At 38.0% G+C, this 16,848-nt stretch overlaps 1 protein-coding gene across 2 annotated transcripts in view; it reads left to right on the forward strand.

Annotated features, from left to right (window-relative positions):
* ARK2N (arkadia (RNF111) N-terminal like PKA signaling regulator 2N) overlaps positions 1–16,848 on the forward strand; it is a 75,470-nt gene that overhangs the window by 41,571 nt on the left and 17,051 nt on the right. Inside the window, exons 3-4 of one of the 2 annotated variants that reach the window (XM_060028989.1) lie at positions 5,154–5,336; positions 16,521–16,647. In XM_060028989.1, the coding sequence (XP_059884972.1) occupies positions 5,154–5,336; positions 16,521–16,647 (310 nt within the window). The remainder of the gene's footprint in view (positions 1–5,153; positions 5,337–16,520; positions 16,648–16,848) is intronic. The other variant, XM_060028991.1, reaches the window with a different exon arrangement.

The following is a 16,848-nucleotide window of genomic DNA, read 5'->3' on the forward strand; positions in this document are numbered from 1 at the left end:
GGTAACTTTTCTGGGTGGGCAAAATGACCTGTTTTTTTGTCAGTATGATGTAAGAACAGATGTAATCCTTAAAACTTTATTCCTCCCTTGGAAACTATAACATCTAAATTTTTCATAATTGAGATGAGTATAATGCGAAAAGTACAAAATAGTTATTGACTCAATTTTATTTTTAAAATGTTTTTTTAACTCTTAAACATAAAATTTCAGTGCATATTGCTGCATTTCATTTTCATTTAGCACTATCTTCTTATTTTTCTTTTTTCTAAAAGAGCTTTATGCTACTGTTATAAAGAAAAGATACACAGTTTTGGTATTTAAAGTTGTTTTTCTAGAGATGGCCCTTTTCTATATAGATTTTTTGTCTTTTCTGGTTGATGTAGTTATCTTTTCCAAGAGATGCTTTGAAAATGACTGTTTTCTTTTTATTCGAATTGTTCTCGCTCCATGTGTGTATATATACTGATAGTAATAAAATACAGCATATGTATTCTCAAGTATTTTTTCTCATTTGCAAAATAATCAGTTTTCATCTTGGTAAATATTTGGATGTGTAATGAAAAAGCTGTTTTCTTATTGGATAGGTTCTACCAAAATGCAAATTCCCTTCTGCAACTCTTGAGGTTTTCCCTTTTTCTCAGTCCCTCAGGCCCACACCTTATTCCCCCTACACTTCTTTTCCTTACTTAGTCACCGCACACATGCTCCTCCTTCTTAGACTCCTCGCCTAGGTAATTTCTAAGAACTCTTCTTTTAGATGTAACTTTTTGAATCTCACTATCTGGATTGAGGCTGAGTGTGATTTCCACCCCCTCCCACTCTCTCTAGATGTTGTAGATAATGGCACTGGGTTTATTAGGCCCTTTAATGACTGGGGCAACAGAACCTCTGTGGGGTCCTTTGCAGCAAGGTGGATTTTTTTTCTCTCCTACTGAGGGGTTTGGGGAGATTGGCTGTAGTAAAGAGGAGAGAAGGGATTTATTCTGGGTTTTATTGTATATTACTATAGCCATTGAAATGGGAATTGAATGAGCAAACACTGTATTTGTCCATTTGCCCCACCTTTTCTTGGGCCTAAGACTTAGCAATAGAGAGAGAAGGAGGAGTGGTGTTTCCAGATGTCTCTGGGATACAAGAGGAATTCTGTTTCCTAGATTTGATTAGATTTCATACTGGGAGACTGACAAAACTTGTGTTAGTGCAAGGGCTCTCTCTGTAGGCAAGAATGATGCCAAATATGAAATAATCCCAAATGATCTCTATTTGGCTTTGAAACACTTTCATATGAATACATCCAAGCTGGCATTTCACTTCAAACAAAAATAAAAATACGAAAGCCACATGTGTGATGACCTCATTAATCCCAGCAAAGCATTTACTTAACAAGTGGGTTAATCTATGACCAGTAGAAGGCACCAGCCCAGTCAGTGATGATTTCTCAAAGCTTCTTGCTTGCAGGCTGTGTACAGCAGAGTTTACATACAAAGATAAGCAAGCAAATAATGAAGTAGGGTAGGTGCTAATTATAATGGAAAGGTGGGGCATTGGACCAGTGTTTGAACTATTGTGTTCTGTGTTATGTTTTTAACCTTAACCATAACCCTGTGAACAAACAGTCATACAGTTAAGTAGGCAGGACTTTAACCTACGTATTTGCTGCCAAAAATCTGTGTACTTCCTATGCTGCTCCCAGTCTCATTCTGTATATTTCCCATTCCCTCATCACTGATAACAACTGTAAACTATTCTGGTTTCACCTACCGAGGACTCAAATTTCTCATCTGTAAAATGAGCCTGGTAAATTATGTATTCTGTAGTTCTAAAATTCTGTGCTTTTTGTTGTTAACTTTGAAAAGAGGGATTTGTCAGAGATAAACGTAGTAGAGGATGTTAGGCTTTGGTTTGCTTTGGTTTTTTGTTTCTGTGATTCAAATTTTTTCCATGAGATTTAGAAGAGAACATATTTGAATAAAAGGAAACTAATTCATAAAATTAAACATTTGTCGATAATAATACAGAAGGTTTAAAGTCACACAGGGGTAAACTTCACTGTATCAGGAATGTGTGATGAACAGATACATCTGTATTTTGGTATTTGAAAAGTTAGAACCTGTTTATAGACTAGGAAGTCAGAGAGAGGACACAAACCTATCTAGCATAATATAGACAAGTTGATGTTCTGAAATAAATCATAGTCGGTGGATTGCTTGACCTTTTATTTTTCTTCCCTTGTAATGAGCAGCAAAAATTTCAAGATATTTCAATCAGGAGAAGAAACAGCACTTGGATTAACTACAGACCAAGTAGTTATTAAATAATTGTGTTAAATTTACCTTTATAGAGAGATGCTCTTAATGACTATAGAAAAACTAGTTAAGTTCATCATTATAAATTGATGTTGTAAGATTGACAGATACCAAATGGGAGAATGTACGGTTTGGATAACCTTTTATGTTGTAAACATGGACTGCTTAGTGACTACATTTTAAATTGGAAATGTTTCCATGTGTAATTTTACTTGAAGTGACTCTTTTGATGTTTTTGAAAGTCAAAATAATCTTAGTAGCGGTGCAGTTGTTTTAACAATCAGCGAGAGGAAGGACAGTAGCTTCATGTTTATTCCATCCTGTAATGAATTGGTGGAGTCAAACTGGAAGCGTAGCTAGCTGCTTCTGTTATTAATATGCTGAGTTTTTCTAGCTCCTCCTCAGTGGTTTGATTTTATTTTTTCCTTCAAGAGATACTTATTTTAAAAGGATCTTACCTGTCTCTTAATTCTGCTGTGTAGCAAGAATCGTGTTTTTAAAGAATATCAGAGATTGTCCCCATCAGTTAGCTAATATTCACACTTAGCGGTTCAAAGTCCAAGCCCTGAGGCTAAGTGCTTTGAACACATCTTATTTAATTTTGGTTTGCTAATAAGTATAAGATGACTTTGGAACACAAGATCCTTAATTGTGGTTTCTTGTTGGAAGGCAAAGTTGGAAAGGCAACCTTTCCTTTACTTTATTAAAGTTGATATAGTACTGACTTGTCATTGTTTGAATATACTAGATATAAAAATTGACAGTGATAATTTATTTTAATTTTTAAGTATAATTAAAATGTGAAAATATTACTGTCTTTGTTTATGATGAATACTAAATTTAAGCTAAGCTATAAGGTGTGCTGTTTGGAAATATGGAAGATACAAGAATGAAGCCAGATAACAAGTTTATGCTTGTATATCCTACTGATGAAGACTTTCAGACAAGTTATTTCCATGGGTAGGTGATGTTACTCTGCATGTACATATACACTTATACTTTTTGCATGATTTCACATGTAGGAGTGGTACAATTTTGACTTGACTGTTGACCTGTTGCCTCAATTTGGTTGTGGTGGGGGGAATGTGAGGGCAAGAGGTTGTGAATGGTATTTGTGATATAAATTTTAAAATAAATCACTATTTTTTTTTCAAACACAAAACACTTAATAAAGCCCTTTTAAAAATAGAACATTTGGTCAAATAGTCAATATTGTACTTGACCCTCATATTTTCTGCAACCAACTATTTGGACATCACACAGTATCTTATTATTCCATAATAATCATTTTGAACTCTGACGAGAACTCCATAAATGTTACAGCTTTCTTTTCTTTTTTAGAAAAGAAAAACCTCAGACATGAACCAGTTTTTTGCTATTTGATCTAAAATCCATTGCTAACTGATACCGAGGCCACACTCTTGAATTTTATGAACATGATTTACCCTTTTGGGAATTGGAAATTATTCTTAAGTAGTCAACTGAAATTGTCATGATCGTCAGAATTTCATATTGTGACATGTCTGTTCCTTATACGGTGGCACTTAACAACTCATTTGCTTTTATGTTTGGTCATTTTTTATTTTAAAAATGTTGCTACATAAACCTATGGCTTGGGAACTTAGTCTTAAGGGATAAGTACCCCAAGTGTGTTCCATGTTTTGTTTAGTGACAGTTTACACAATGGATGTTTGTATTAAAACAGTAATCCTTCATTGTGTTCTATTTTAATGATTCGTTGGCATATGTATTCCTTCATAGTCAAGAGTTTCATAAAATAGGTCTGTTTAATGTTAATTTGTTGGATTATATTAAGAAATCTTTATGGAAATAAGTGATTTGCTTGCACTTCATAAATAGCTCTTGGGGGAGGAAAAGCATTTTATTTTAAAATGGCAGTAGTAGTAAGGGATGTGTTTCATAGTTGACTGAAAACTTTATTTTTGCTTTCTGCTTTTATATTAGAAAAGGGTAGCATTTTAAAGCATGTATCTATTTTACAAGCATGAATATTGAATTATTTTAGCATGAATCACTGCAGTATAATTACTTCAGAGCTCAGCTGCCATTTTCAGCTAGTTAGGGTGATTTGGAGGTAGAAGGGATCTCTTTTTTCTAAGAATTTTAACATCTTCCTCTCAAATAACCCATAAGGTTGTGTATCATTTTCTTGGAGTATGAGCTGGTTGTTTTTCTCAGGGAAAATAAAATAGAAATATCCCTCATAAGACATCCAAAGCAAAATCCTGAAGATGGATTTCATGAGCATTGTCTTTTTGTAGCATATTGTAAGATGCATAACATCCCTACTATTATAAAAGAGCTTTACTGGAAATAGATGTCAGTCAAGTAGAGCTCTTAAAGTAGAAAAATATATATTTGATTTTCTTCTCTGAATCTATTAGGGACTTCTAGTATTAGCTACTAAGAGGAAGAAACTAGATTCATTCTCTTAAAATATAAATTGAGCTTAATAGTTTGCCTCAGTGTTTTTCTTTAAAAAATCAGTTTCACTTTCACTGTAGAGTCTTCCCCTTTTTCTTAATCTTTTGCTCTTTAGGAGAATGACAGGAATTCAGTGTAACTTTTGTTCAGTATATTCTTGTCTTTGTTCTTCATAATAACACCCTTTTTCCTCCTTGCCAAATGTGTCCCTCATCTTTGTAAGCTCGGGTTATCTCTTTCACTTTCATATCATGTACAAAATATTAGATTGTATAAAGTGCAGCTTTTCTGACCATGTAGAATCATAAGATAAAGACAACTGGCATTTAGGGGGCTCTTAGTTGCAGAAGTATTTTTCACCCCACAAGTTAGATACAAGTATACATTTTCTTTCCTCCCTAGATGGACCTCCAGTTGTAGCTCATTATGATATGTCTGACACCAGCTCTGAGCCAGAAGTGGTAAATGTGGACAATTTATTGGCGGCTGCAGTAGTTCAAGAGCACAGTAATTCTGTAGGAGGCCAGGACACAGGAGCTACCTGGAGGACCAGCGGGCTTCTAGAGGAGCTGAATGCAGAGGCAGGTTGGTCTCCCTCCCCCGCTCCCCCCTTTCTCTGATGGTATAGTATGCATGTGTCCTGGCAGCTATTTTCCTTGCTGAGGAGAGCAGGCCAACTAAGAGACATCTGGCATTAGATGATTGTGGCTTCCAGGGTGCCCTTTATAACAGAAAAGATTTGGGTAGCATGTCATTCGTCTTTCCTAATCACAAGAAAGCAAAAATGAGAATATCTAAGACAGTAATTGTAGGCATCGGTAGATTTCAGTATATGTACTTCTTGAGTTAAAAATGCCTAACATGTAAAAATTACCCAGATGACCTGATACTACCTCCCACCCCCACCCGCAATCCCATCCCCCCTTCTTAGTGGTTTCACTCACTTATGGACCTTATAGTTTGGGGAGGGAGCTGTTACAATTTGCCCTGTGGGGCTGTTGCAGTGCAGTGCTGCACTGTTTCTTCTGCCTCAGTGTGCAGTGTCCCTGTTAATTCCTTTACAGTTGTTCTCATTTTGTCTTTTCCAACTCCTTTCCGTTGCTGTCTCTGTTATCTCAGGAAAATCTCTCTACCTGTCTTACATTGTTTATCTTGGTTCTGGGATGATTCTTAAGAGTGATATTTTATTCTCTGAGAAACCTATTGCTGTTACCTTTGAAAACCTTGCACAGTGCCTCCAAGTCTCCTTCATTATGTTCCTCAAAACTCTTTCTTCCAACATTCTTTCTAATTTAAACCTTTTTCTAAAAGTACTAGTGCTTTTAGAAAAGTTTAAGAAAAGAGGTAGAAGGGATTGAGAGACAGACTGCTTATGTAGTGTGTATTTTCTTTAGTGCCATAGAAGGATTATAGTTTTCTAGTTAAATTATAAATTGCGTTGGCTTAATAACTACCTAAAACATTATTTTTATGGGAAATGAGTTTTTATTACAAAAGTAACAGTGGGTTATAATTTAGAACTTTTTATATTTAAATTGTTTAAAAGGGGAGACAGAACTCCACAGATCATTGTCATTAATTGTTCATTTCATAATCTTTGATTGAAACTGAATAAAAAAGTTCCTCTTATTTGTTGAGCTTCTGATTAATTTATTGTGACTAATTTTGGAACAGGACCTGGATTTAGTTTTAACTGTGTTGTGACTGCTAACTGCCTATTTAACCTTGGACAAGGCGATTCTCCTCTGGACTTCAGTTTTTATATGTATAAATGCTTGATTTGCCCAACAAGGATCTTTTAAGTATTTATTAATGTGTATAAGTACTTTGAAAAGAATCAAGTAGTAATACTTTATATCAAAGGGGAGTAGTTTATCTTAATTTTCATCCATTGACAGTTAAGTGATCCGTTCTACTTCAATTTTACTACCCTGTTTCCTTAGTCTTGCCATGAAATGTAGACCACTTTATAGTAAATTCTTAGGAAAAATATGAACAATTACTTTTTGTTATTTTGCTTTTCATACAGAGAATTTTAATATTAGTTTGAACTATATGGAATTGTTAATATTTGACTTTCTCATCTACAACAAATTTAGAAGTTTAATATGAGTTAACCTAAAAGTGCAAGGCTTGGGGTCTTACAGTATCATTAAAGTCACTAGCATTGGGTGGGGGGGGGGGGAGCATCACATTTTCAGGTTCAAGTAATTGTTAGCTTGATTATTTAAAAATACCACTAGCCTTTGGTGCTTAGCTCTAAGAAATAAAACATGGCAAAAATATTTGAGGAGGGGAACAGCCCCTCTCTACTCCAAAGCTCCCCTGAATTTGGTATTTAATGTCTGGCATTCCTGTGTATTCCTCCATACTTCTGCTGCATTTGTTTTGTATCTGTAAACAAGCATGTTTTAATACTAATTAGTATTACATAGAAGGCAATCATTTGCAACTTGCTTTTTTAGTTCAACATGTTGTGAAGTTTGTTCTTGTTGATGTGTTGCTATAGTTCATTTACTTTTCACTGCTATTTAGTATTCCAGTATATGACTATATCATAATAGACTTACCCATTGTCTTCTTGGACAGTTAGGGTACTATTCCAAATGATGCTGCCATTGACATTTCCTGTACATGTCTCTTGGTACATGTGTAGAGAAAGCACATGTGTGTGCTTTCTCTATATATTACAAATCATGTGTAGATCTTTGTATATTGTAGGACATGGACATCACTGTTCAAGAGATCCCCATGATATTTTCTTATGAAGCCATTTATTGTCTCATTCAAAGTTTTGGGTTTTTTTTAATATCTAACATGCAGGTCTGTGAGTAATAAATAAAACTTAATAATACACTGTAGTCTTGATGTAATTATCATAGTGGGAACCCATCTTGTGAATTTGAATATACTTACTATATCATAACAAAATGTTCATAGAATTTATTCTCAATTGCCAGTTTGTAGTTTTGATACTTGGGAGTATTAGTATCAATAAGATGGTCATTCTTGAGTTTGGAGTTTAAGATAAATGTTGTAATGGTTAATCTGAGTTTTCCTTCTCTCCCTCCCAATAAAATAAAAACCCAGTCACTGAACTAATTAATTAATAGCAGCAGTGGCTAACTGATAGCAGCATCTCAGACCAGGTCTACAGTCCCACTCCATTTAGAATCACATAAGCAATCATTAGGGATAGAGTAGCTTATCTCTTTTTCTAAGCAATTAGATGATGTTCTTGTATGCAAAATAGTTCTTACTGTTTAGTTTTAGTTTCAACCAAGGAAAAAGAGTTGAAATTAGGAAAGCCATTGGTCAAGAAAACTTTCTGACCCAGAAAACTTTCTGAACTTTCCATTTCAGCTCTTGCCATATGTTTACTCCTTCTCACTTGATGCTAGAAGTGGACAGTATAGTGGGTGGCAGCCTGCTGCCAGCAAACAGCCTGATTTTGAACCAGCAGAGCCACTTGCATACTGTGTGACTTCAGGTAAATTATGTAAAGCCTCAGTTTTCCCTATCTACAAAACTTGGATAAAACTAGTATCCACCCCAAGAGGTTATTATACTGTTATGTGGAATAACATATAATGTGATTCATATAGGATGAAGTACACAGCAGGCCCTCAGGAATGCTAACTGGCATTATGTTAATACATTTATGCTGAAGTAGACTAAGGAAGTGATTTATGGACCCAGTCAGTGGATTTCTAATTTATTCTCCTGCCCTGGAATGAGTTGCTCTTGCTGCAGTATTTCCTAAACTTTACCTGAGCATAGAAATTACCTGGAGTGCTTATAAATATTCAGACTCCTAGATTTCTCCCTGAAAATCTTGTAAATAGATCTGAAATGGTGTCTGGGAATCTGTTTTTAATAACTTTTGCATCGGACATGTTTAGGAAACTGTACCAGTATATCTGAAAATAGCTTGATTTTTGCTTATTGCTAATAACAGCTCACTGTAAACATAAATGTAGATGAGGCTAAAAGAAGCAGAAGTCTGAAGTACTCTTAGTGTGGAAGGCTTATAATTATTACACTAAATTTATTTATGTATTTATGCCCCCGGAAATTAAAAATTCTAAACAAATGATCTCATTTTTTCCATCAGCCTTCTTATTAAGAAGGTAGACTATGAGCATTTTCCCCATCCTTAAAATAGGTCTGGTAATCTTGATTTGTCCATAATACAAGCTTAGTTGTAGTGAAGAGAAAAAAATCTTGGGTTTCCTGTTCTTAGAGTAGGGCTTTTTATGATCAGACCAAAATGACCATGTTTCTATTGTTAGCACTATTATTTTTTAATATGTTTGTTTATTTATTCATGGCTGTGTTAGGTCTGCATTGCTGCGCGCGGGCTTTCTCTAGTTGCAGTGAGTGGGGGCTACTCTTCGTTGCTGTGCGTGGGCTTCCCATTGTGGTGGCTTCTCTTGCTGCGGAGCACGGGCTCTAGGTGCGCAGGTTTCAGTAGTTGTGGCGTGGGGGCTCAGTAGTGGTGGCTTGGAGGCTCTAGAGCGCAGGCTTCGTAGTTGTGGTGCATGGGCTTAGTTGCTCTGTGGCATGTGAGATCTTCCTGGATCAGGGCTCAAACCTGTGTCCCCTGCATTGGCAGGCGGATTCTTAACCACTGTGCCACCAGGGAAGCCCTCTATTGTTAGCACTTTAAAATCATTGTATCAAGTCTTGTGAAGGAGATCAAGTTTCCTCTTGTTCAGCTGGTACATGTGGACTGTAAGATTTTAGATTTCTGATCTCCTTTTCTCCCACTTTTTAAAGTTTTTAATATTTTTGTTGAAAAAATTTAACACACGGTAATAATTTGTTTGCTTTAAAGCTAAATGAGTAGTGATTTAAGATAGTAATCTTTTTTATACCTAGCATGCCACTGTCATCCAGTATGTAATAATTTTATATACTTCAAATAGTCTTAGGACTAGTTCTTAGTAGATATATGATTTAAAAAGAAAATGTTTGCCATGATAATTTAATTACTACCTTTTCTACTTTCTGATTTATTTATGTGTTGAAAAGATCTGTAGTGGGAGGACAAAAATTTAAAATTTTCTTATAGAGTGAAAGCAGTTATCTTTCCAAAGAGCTACACAGGGAAAGACCTACACAGAGACGGCCAGATGCCACAATAACTAAATATAAATCCTCTGCTTTATTTTCAGTTTAATATATGGTAATTGTGGTATTTACACTTTTTCTACAGAGCTTATTCTTGTTCTAGAATAGGAGTAGATTACTACCACTGACAGTATTTGAAGAACCTTATAACATCTTTGACTCACTTTTGTGTATGCTTTAGGCACTGCTTTGCCATTGGATTCTTTTGAGGTCAAGGGGGGCTGGTGCAGTGTGCATATGGCCCAAAGGCCAGAAGAGTGTTGGGCTCTGCACTAGAACTTCCAAAAGAATGTGTGACTTGCTGAAGAGGGTTACATTGAGAGAAAAGGACTAATTGTCCTGGCTCTGAAATAGAGGAGGGGATGCATTCCTGGCTGTTGGAGAATGCCATGGTGTCTCTTACAGAGCATGGGATCCCACAGATTTTGGTGTAGATCCCAGCTGACTTGTTACCTGAGTGGCACATTTTATTTAATGGCTCTGAGAGGAAATGTGGTAGAACACTCACACCATTAGTCTAGAGTTGTTAACACTCACTAGGAAATTCGTTTGTACCTTCCCACTCCACCTCATCCCCTGCCCTGCCCGCCTCCCCTGTTTTATCTTGTACTGACTTTTAGACCAAGCAATAAAGATAATGGCTACAAGAGCAGACCCTGATTTTAAGTGATCAGTTTTAGAGCATCATACAGGTTCTTTAACAATACTAAATGCCAGCAAATTTGGATTATAAATTTTATGGCCAAAAGTGCACCGCCAAAATGGTTTGGATTGATCTGATAATGTAAAAGCAATATGTAAATTATTAGTTTCTGAATACATAATGGATGAATAAAGTTAGAAGAATCTTAAATTTGGGTGATACTTAACTTGCTTTTTTTTAAAGATTTTAAAAAATATATTTATTTATTATTATTTATTTTTTGGCTGTGTTGGGTCTTCGTTGCTGCGCGCGGGCAGGGGCTACTCTTCATTGTGGTGCACAGGCTTCTCATTGCAGTGGCTTCTCTTATTGCAAAACACAGGCTCTAGGCACGTGGGCTTCACTAGTTGTGGCACGCGGGCTCAGTAGTTGTGGCTCGCGGGCTCTAGAGCACAGGCTCAGTAGTTGTGGTGCACAGGCTTAGTTGCTCCGAGGCATGTGGGATCTTCCTGGACCAGGGCTCGAACCCGTGTCCCCTGCATTGGCAGGCGAATTCTTAACCAGTGCACCACCGTGGAAGCCCCTGCTTTTCTTAAGATATAAAATTATGAGCAAAAGTTAGCATAGTAATTTTTCATTTCGTTCCTCTTTAAAAAAGAAAAAGGCAGAGTGATGATATTTCCTGATCTGAATTGAGGCTATGTAGGTGATAGGGTCAGGATGAGGGACCTAATCAATGAAGACTCGTTATTTGGAAATATTGATGACTGTGACATTTCACAGAACATTCCACAAATTGGAATTATAAATTAGAACTATGGAAATAGAGCTGGACACAGAGCTACTAAGAATTAACTAATTCTGTCATGTTCTTGTTGTGTTTTCTTAATTTCTGTTGTTTAAAAGCATTGAGTAATCAAGGAAGAAGAGTTAGGTTATAGCAACCATGACTTCTTACAATTTGCCTTTTCAGTTTGGTTTAATTCAATTAGCTTCTTTATTTTTAGTATGGTTAGGGCTGAGCCCGTTGCTGTGAGTCTGCCACAGGGGGTTTTAAGTATCTCTTGGGGCTCTCTACTCTTTGCTTCTTAGTGAGTAGGCATGGAGAGCTTGGAGGTGGCTGTCCATACAAATAATGAGCATTCATATAATAATGAGTAATAGTGATAGCAGGACTTAAAGTGGAGAGGGGAAGGAGAGAGGGGGAAGAAAGAAAGAAACTAAGTGCCAATAATGTTTCACATTGAGTGAAACTTCTAGAGTGAAAGGAAAACTTGGAAGATAAGGACTGCTGGTGTTGGTACTTGAGGATGGAGGACAGTAGTTTGTAAGTGATCCTGATCCCCAACCTGAGGTGTAGGAGTCAGAGGCCTGCAGGGGAGGCAGCATTTTCAGGAAAGTCAGGTTTCCACAAGGAGGTGAAGAGAAGGTTCAGTGCCGTTTTCCATAGAGCTAGCACTCCAGAGGGCAGTGGAGTGGAAGAGTTGTAGGAAGGGGAGTAATAGGTGGCTGGGGCAAAGGAGAATAACAACTGAGTAGGGGACAAGACAGACAAGTGGATGGTCCCAGAGGGTTGTATATTTTGTGAGTGGCGAGGAGGGTGGAAGTACGTTTTACTTCTCATAACCATTGGTTTTCCTCCTACCTCTTCCTGATGCTTTCTCATTTCGAACTGGCGGCGTTTTTGGACTCATACTGTTACTTCCACTGCACTATTCCTCTACCTCATTGAACCTATCACCCAGTCCTTTTTCACCTCCCCCTAGCTGCATTTCTTTACCTATCTAGCATATGTTAAGCCCAACTCTCCTTTACCGATATCCTCAGCTCCTCGTATAGTTGGCTTTCCTGTTGTACCCAGCTGGCCAAGTCTGATCTCTGGATGCACACTCACAGCCTTTATCCACACTGGAGTTGATTTTTCATGTAGTTGGAAAGTTGTGGGTCATATTAACTTCCTTATCTGCAATCTCATCCTGGCTCTCAGTGCTGCCCAGCACCTTCCCCCTTTCCGTAGGCAGCATTCTTTCTTCACAGTGGCTACTTCACTTTTCTAAGCCGACTCTGCTGCCCTACCCACACCTGTGCTCTGCAGATGGTCTTTCTGCATTCTTCTTTTTTCTTTTTTTTTGCGGTATGTGGGCCTCTCACTGTTGTGGCCTCTTCCGTTGCGGAGCACAGTCTCCAGACTGTGGAGACTGTGCACAGGCTCAGCGGCCATGGCTCACGGGCCCAGCCGCTCCGTGGCATGTGGGATCTTCCCAGACTGGGGCACGAACCCGTGTCCCTTGCATTGACAGGCGGACTCCCAACCACTGCACCACTAGGGAAGCCCCTTTCTGCATTCTTTACAGATCAAGATTACCTCAGCTTTCTGCCATCAAAGCTATTCTCTGCCTTTTTTTCTAAATATGGCCAGTAAAAATACTACATGCACATACGCATCCCCCTCCCTCAAACCCATATTCCTCTCAGTACCGTCTATTGCCTTTTCCTCCATAGCCAGACTTCTTAAAATGTGTCTGCTCTTCCTTCCCTTCCATTCTTCTTCGGCTTGCTTTGCTACATTAGCTTCAGCCCCATCATTCCTCTGAGGTTCCCCTGGCCAAGGTCATGTATGGTCATCCTTATCACCAATTCTAGTGGCCTCTACTTAGTTCCTCCTCTTACTGGGCCTCTGTACTGGGCATTGTTAAGCACTTCTTCCTAGAAATGCTCTTTTTATGGTGCCCTGGCTTCATATCTTCAGGTTTTCTTTCTCTGTCTCTTGCTGAACCTTGGTGAGCTCCTCTTCCTGTGCCCGTCCCTTAATTATTGGTGTTTATCAAGGTTCTCTTCTAAGCCCCCTTCACTCCTCTGGATGACCTTTATCTCCCCACCTGTTGGGAGGACTTATCAAATCTGTTATTTCCTCTCTAGACCTCTGACCTGAGCTTTAGAACAGTAGTACCTTCAACTGCCTATTGGACATCTCAACAGCACATTATCATCCTAAGCAACCACCCTCACATGTTCATTGGTGCACTGAATGGCACTGTATCCAGTTACCTAAATCAGAAACCTAGGCATCGTTTTTACTTTGCCTGATTCCCAACATTACTCACCCTTTGTACTTAGAGAAACACAATATTTCTCCTTTTGTTTCATTCCTAGTTCAGCCATAGTCATTTCTTACCCAGGAAACTATAGCAGTCTAACTGGTTTCCTTGCCTCTAGTATTTCTTGCCCTGCTACTGGTTCCATTTCCATACTCCAAAAGGAAAAATTTCAAAATACAAAATCAGATCATGTCATTCCTCTACTGAAATCCTTCATTGGCTTCCTACTTCTTAAGGTCAAGTCCAGACTCCTTACGCATGATCTGACCTCTGCTGACTTTGCCAGCTCATTTCTCATTACTTTTTTTTTTTTACTACCATTATCCCAAATCTCACCAAACTTTTATACCCTCAAGGGCACACAGTGTTCCTTATGGTACTTCCCTTCACCTGTGCCTGCTCTTCCCCGAGAGCTCAGTGTCCTTGATTATCCTCAAGTCCAGGAAACATTCCTTTTCTCTGTGCATCCAGGGCATTATTATTTACCTCCCTGTCAGACTAGTTTTCAAGCCATAATGCAGTGGACTGCTTTTTTTATCCCTGACTATATTGTAAGCTCGTTGAGGGTGGAAACTGCCTCCCTTGTTTATTCCCTGTAGTATTCCTGGCACTGAGCACAGTGCACAGCATATCATAAACAAATATTTATTTTAGAAACAAATAGATAAAGTAGACTGTTATAGCTGCGCAAAGCAAGACTGCTCAAAATACTGAATATGGGCAAGTTGAAGGTTTGGGAAAAAGGGAGGCTCAATTTGTATTCCTCCGTAGCAGTGCCGTAGGAACCGTGTTCATGACGACAGTCTTAACTACAACATTTAAGTAGAAATTGGATAAAAGACTTGGCTGCAAGCAAAGTATTGGGGTCAGAGCAAGAATCTAGGTATACCAAATCCAGACTTAACCAATTGCACTTAAGTAACCACCCTAGCTTTAACAAAACTGGTTTTTGTCCGGTGGATGCCACCTTTTGTATGCTTGTAGGGTTCAGTACCACTGCCCACACCACGTAGAATGCTATCTAGATTATTTTTTAATACAGAAGGTGAACAAGCCTATGCAGACTGTAATACAATCTCAATCACCAGTTGTATCTAGAAGCCTTTTTAATCTTCTGTTTTCTCATATGTGCATCATTTTCAATGGAAGAAAAAGAGTAGAAATAATATTAGAGAATTGTAAAAAGAGACCCACAATCATATTCAAATTTGATTACTTTTCATAGTTTTTAACTAGCCCATACATATTTTTATCTTGTTATATATGTAACTCTTTGTATGCTATACTTACACTTTTCCCAAATTTCTGCATAGCACTCCAGTGACTATCGTTTGACATCATGACACTTTGCTTATTTAAAGTTTTTGCTGTTAGGCTAAATTCTCAGAGATGGGATTATAGGGTCAGAGAGTGTAAAAATTGTAAGGCTTTTGCTTTGGAATTGTCCATGATTTTCCAAAAGGGTTATACTAGAAGTTGGCAGGAGTATGAAAGTACAAGGTGTCTTAATGACCTTGAAGCATTGAAGTGATGAGGTGAGAGGGGAAGAGAAAGCTGTGTACATAAAATCTTATTTATATTGGTTTAACTTTTATGATGTGTCACAAAGGATTTTTTTTCAAGTAGGGAGAAATAATTTTGTATCAGATGACAATATATTCAATTAAAAATACCCTTTAAAGAGTAAATGAAAATTTGTACCTGTTACGACTCTATTTATTCCATGTTAACTCCTAGATATTCTAAAATTCATCCTTTTAAGTCAGAACATTCAAGAGCTGAGTACATAGGTTGAATTTTAACCCTTTTTTTTTTGGCCCCAACCGGGGATTGAACCCACACCCTCAGCAGTGAAAGCTTGGAGTCCTAACCATTGGACTGCCAGGGAACTCCCTTGGGTCCGATTTTGTCAAATCTACATTCCTTAGGAGAAAATTGTTAAAATTGTTTAAAATTGAGATAAGATTGTTAAATCTTTCATAAGGCATCCCAGTATAAATATGATATTAGTGATCCTATTATTTACTCCATTTGTGCCGTTGAACTTGCTTGCTTGCTTGCTGCGTTGGGTCTTCATTGCTGCGCGTGGGCTTTTCTCTAGTTGTGGCGAGTGGGGGCTACTCTTCGTTGCAGTGCACGGGCTTCTCATTGCAGTAGCTTCTCTTGTTGCGGAGCACGGGCTCTAGGTACGCGGGCTTCAGTAGTTGTGGCACACGGGCTCAGTAGTTGTGGCTTGCGGGCTCCAGAGTGCAGGCTCAGCAGTTGTGGCGCATGGGCTTAGTTGCTCCGCAGCATGTGGGATCTTCTGGACCAGGGCTCGAACCCATATCCCCTGCATTGGCAGGCGGATTCCTAACCACTGCGCCACCAGGGAAGTCCCCTTTTGAGCTTTTCTGGTTTAGAATTTTGTTCTATTAAAATGATAAGCAGTAGAGAACCCCATTGACCTCTAAGTGGTGACAAACCTGTCATATGCAGGTCATTTAAAAGCAGACTAGATTTGAATGCATAAAGCATTATAGAATGAAGTAGAGTATAATTACAGTTTATATATACCTATAGTTAGATATATATATTTGTCAGAGTACTCCAAAGTTTTTTCTCCTAAGGGATGCGAGTAGAAAGTGAGAGACTTGAAGTTCTTACTTTTATATACGTCCATGTTGTTTCAGCATTCATTTAACAATGTGCATGTATTCTGTTTAATAATTTTTTTTTTTTAACAGAACACTGCCCAGTTTCCTTCACATGGGTAACAATTTTGCTGAGGCAAGCTTTCATGAGGGGATTCTGTTTCAGTGATTAAACTGGGAGGAGAAATCTGTCAGTGAGTTGTTTCTGCTGCTTATAAGGAGTCAAAATGTAGTGCTTATTTTTTTTCCCCTTCTGTCTCAGGTCATTTGGATCCAGGATTCCTAGCAAGTGACAAAACATCTGCTGGCAATGCACCACTCAACGAAGAAATTAATATTGCTTCTTCAGATAGTGAAGTGGAGATTGTGGGAGTTCAGGAACATGCAAGGTAGGATATTAATTGGAGAGAAGAAAATGGTATGGCATGCCATGGCATGGCTGGCATGAATGGTGGGGCTATTTCTCAAATTCCTGTGGTTAAAGAAATACATTTTGATTCTAGACACGTATGAGCTTCAGAATGTGTTGCATATTGTCTTATATGAAGAACATCTCGGTCACACATGTATGTGAAACAGAACTAATGTTT

The sequence above is a fragment of the Delphinus delphis genome, chromosome 13 (assembly GCF_949987515.2).
Source record: "Delphinus delphis chromosome 13, mDelDel1.2, whole genome shotgun sequence".
NCBI lineage: Eukaryota > Metazoa > Chordata > Mammalia > Artiodactyla > Delphinidae > Delphinus > Delphinus delphis.